Below are 3,455 nucleotides of genomic sequence, written 5' to 3' on the forward strand. Positions count from 1 at the left end.
AACCTGCCAGATTCAGAAAGAATACAGAAACAAGCCTTCGTCAAATGTGGTTAAAATAAAACCATGAAATATAAAACCATCTACTCCGATTCGACACAATAAAATAAGCATGAAAAATAATTATACCTACCCTTCAGGGGGTGGTATATGCCATTACGATTAGTTGTCTTCATGAGTGTGTGCTAGTCTGTTTGTCTGTGACATGGTATTTTGCAAAAACAAGTGTCTCTTGAAATTAAAACGAAATTTGATAATTCATGTAAATTCTTTGGGGCAATGGCTAGAACTGATTAGATTGGAGATCTGGTCCAGCATAAAACACAACTCGTTTAGTCAATAAAGTGAAATATATCCCCAATTCGATGAAATGATTTTTTCCACATATCCACACGCTGTTTGAATGTTGGTGCTGATCTTAACATAAGCTTACGACTGCAATCTGAAGACTAAAGCAACAGATACAAATTTAAAAGCAATATTTGTTATGAGAATGGCAAAATTAACGAATACTGCCAATGCGAATGTCATATTTACCTTTTCAAGTTTTAACTTAAAATGGCCATATGGATGAGAATTTGGTATTTATTTTGGATTTTTATTTGATAAAACAGCTTCACCATGTTTTTCTACTTGAAAAAATAATGTGAAAGAACATATACCAAGTTCATGTTCGCTACTCAATAAACTGCAAAACATTAAACAATGTGTAAAATGTTTGTTATTGTACGTACAATAACAAACTTTTTACACTTTGTGCATCTTTTTGCAATGTATTGAGTTATGAACACGGACTTGGTCAATGTTCTTTCACATTATTTTTTCAAGTAGAAAAACATAGTGAAGCTGTTTTATCAAATAAAAATCCAAAATAAATACCAAATTCTCATCCATATGGCCACTTTAATACTAAAAGTTTTTTTTGTCGAAGTCCTTCTATAAGAGGGGTAATATTGTACTGTTGTCTATCTATGTGTGTATGTTTGTCTGTCTGACTGTCAATCTGTATGTATGTCTGTGAACACGATATCTCGAAACGACTGCATCATATGTAATGAAATTAACCATGTATTTCTTATTGTAATAACAAACACAACTGTTTGCATTTTGTCAAACATCCAATAAATTTACATATATGATTTGCATGCTTAATTATTTCCTTTTTGTAATTAGGCTATATGTCCAAGCTTCAATTTCAGTACAGTTTGGTACAGGCATCGGAGATAAAAAGACGAGTGTATGTTATAAAAAGTGTTGATGTATCGTTTAATTTTAATGCGCCATTTGCACACGATTAATGCTTTTCGGTCATTAAGCTATTTGGCAAGAGTGCAGGCTTTAACTTTCAGTGATTAACGTGTCACGTGGATAAATAAAAAGCTTTGGTGTATAATGACAAAAACGATACAATGCACATTGCAATTCTCTGGCTTTATTAATGTATAGGCTTGTACACTTAACTTATATACTTATGCCATACCAAAATCCCAAGAAACAAAAAATATCCAACCACAAACATTATTTCCTTAGCTCTAAACCCGGAACTAATAGAGAAAGAATGTCTGGTCTCAAGAAAAGAAGTGAAGTGTAGAATACGAATCTGTAACCCTGCTGTTTGAATTGAACTTTACAGCTGATTCTCACACCACAAGAAATAAATTAAAACGAATATGTTAGTGGTCTTGTAGCATTTGTCATCAATTACGTTTTCATTTTCGTGTAGTGCACGTGTCAATATTCACTCTCACGTCGTGGCATAGTAGTTCTCAGTATCAATCTATCGGTATCCATTATTCGTACTCGCAACTGGAAGACAAAAGAGAAATCGTCGACATCAGATAAAAAGCACACACCGTTTTACTCCAAAATAAGATTTTTTTTTTAAGTTGATGAACATTTTTATGAGCTAATGCGGACGTAATTAAGGAAGGCTCTACTATTGGTACACTTCTGCCTTGTACTGGAGCTCTATAGTGGTACAAATTGTTTACAAATTTCCATACGGTATGAAAACAAATGTTTTTTTTTGTAACCTGTATGCACTAAATTGATAAGTTACACGAGGTAACATGATTTTTTTTCAGAACATGGATATCAGACAGCCACTGAACTTAAAATGAGTCTTCAGTAATTATAAGGGGAGGGCCGGGGAATTAGGAGGCCATATTTTAGAATTTCAAATTGCAAGTTGATGGTCCCATTTTACTGTGAATTATATTGTGATTTTAACATATAACCAATGTCACAGAGTCTACAATACCAGACCCCATCGCTACCACCATTGCACTGTAATATCAGAACATATCAGTCTAATCGCTGCTGACAACCATCATTCATTAAATCAAGTGTTAGGTGTGGTGTGGTGTGGTGTAATTAGAAGAGTGGGTCTCACAGAAGTTCAGGGTAAACAGTACGGTAAGGTATTAATGATAATGTGGTGGGGTGGGGTGGGAATGTTGACTTCGGTCTGGCAATGTAGGTAGTGCACCCGTCTAATCTTTGGGAGTTCTGCTCTTCAGCTCAGTCAATGAGATCCAACATAGGTATTGATTACTTAAGTTCCCTCTCAAAACATTGCTGTGATGGTAGTAATGGGAAACAATAAATGCAATGCCTATAAAACACATATATGGTGATAAAAAGTCGTGTATATTAATCAGCCAAATTAGCATATTGTTTATAATATCGGTATAGAAAGGATAGCCAGACCAACCTAACGTCGGGAACTTTCCAACTCCCTGCAAATTCATTAGAATCTCTTGTTTCTCTGCCTTCACGTGTGACGTAATCATTAGTCTTATCCCCATCAGCATCACCGAGGAGGCCACAAAGTTTACCTACATAGTGTGCATTCTGAAGTGTCGCATACAAGGTGTGTTCCCTACCGACCCAACGTAATGTCATGCCGTGCTCCTTCAGTATGGCAGTCACTTGGTCAACTTCACGCTTAACTTTGACACTTCCATCAACAACTTGGAACTTAGGAATGGACACTCCCTCGCCATTGACCTAAAAAGATAGGAACAACTAGATAAATAAAAATAAATACATACATACATACATACATACATACATACATACATACATACAACAGTAACTATCCTTAAGCTATCGCATATACAAACTAAAACATTATTATAGGAGTGATTAGGCGTTATTCTGGCGTTATTGGTATTTTCTGCAAATACTCCAAACTGACTCAATTTGTCTCGACAAATACAAAGAGAATGTGGCCCGGAAGGACTCCAAAACTTACCATGACCTTATTATCCTGATAAAAACTAACACGGTAGCCATCAATCAAGATATCAATTTGATTGGTTCTGCTTCTAAATTCAGTTTCATCGCCAGGTTTTGGTTCAAATTTACCAAGTACCTCAAATCTAGGTTCAGGGTTGAGACAGTCTTTGACCAAGGTATGCCAACAAAGGCCGTGGTAACTGTAATGGCGCCCATCA

At 35.6% G+C, this 3,455-nt stretch overlaps 1 protein-coding gene across 1 annotated transcript; it reads right to left on the minus strand.

Annotated features, from left to right (window-relative positions):
- Positions 1 to 1,674: 1,674 nt before the first annotated feature.
- LOC144454022 (vitellogenin-like) lies at positions 1,675 to 2,932 on the minus strand. The gene is made up of 2 exons (XM_078145427.1): positions 2,711 to 2,932; positions 1,675 to 1,803 (listed from the first exon to the last, which is right to left on the minus strand). The coding sequence occupies exons 1-2, from the start codon at positions 2,899 to 2,901 to the stop codon at positions 1,788 to 1,790; spliced, it is 207 nt and encodes a 68-aa protein (XP_078001553.1). The 5' UTR covers positions 2,902 to 2,932; the 3' UTR covers positions 1,675 to 1,787.
- Positions 2,933 to 3,455: the final 523 nt, after the last annotated feature.

Source organism: Glandiceps talaboti, chromosome 3, assembly GCF_964340395.1.
Source record: "Glandiceps talaboti chromosome 3, keGlaTala1.1, whole genome shotgun sequence".
NCBI lineage: Eukaryota > Metazoa > Hemichordata > Enteropneusta > Spengelidae > Glandiceps > Glandiceps talaboti.

Excerpts from the sequence above, each read along its gene's own strand:
- LOC144454022 (XM_078145427.1), bottom strand. The coding sequence starts at position 2,901 with ATGACATTACGTTGGGTCGGTAGGGAACACACCTTGTATGCGACACTT.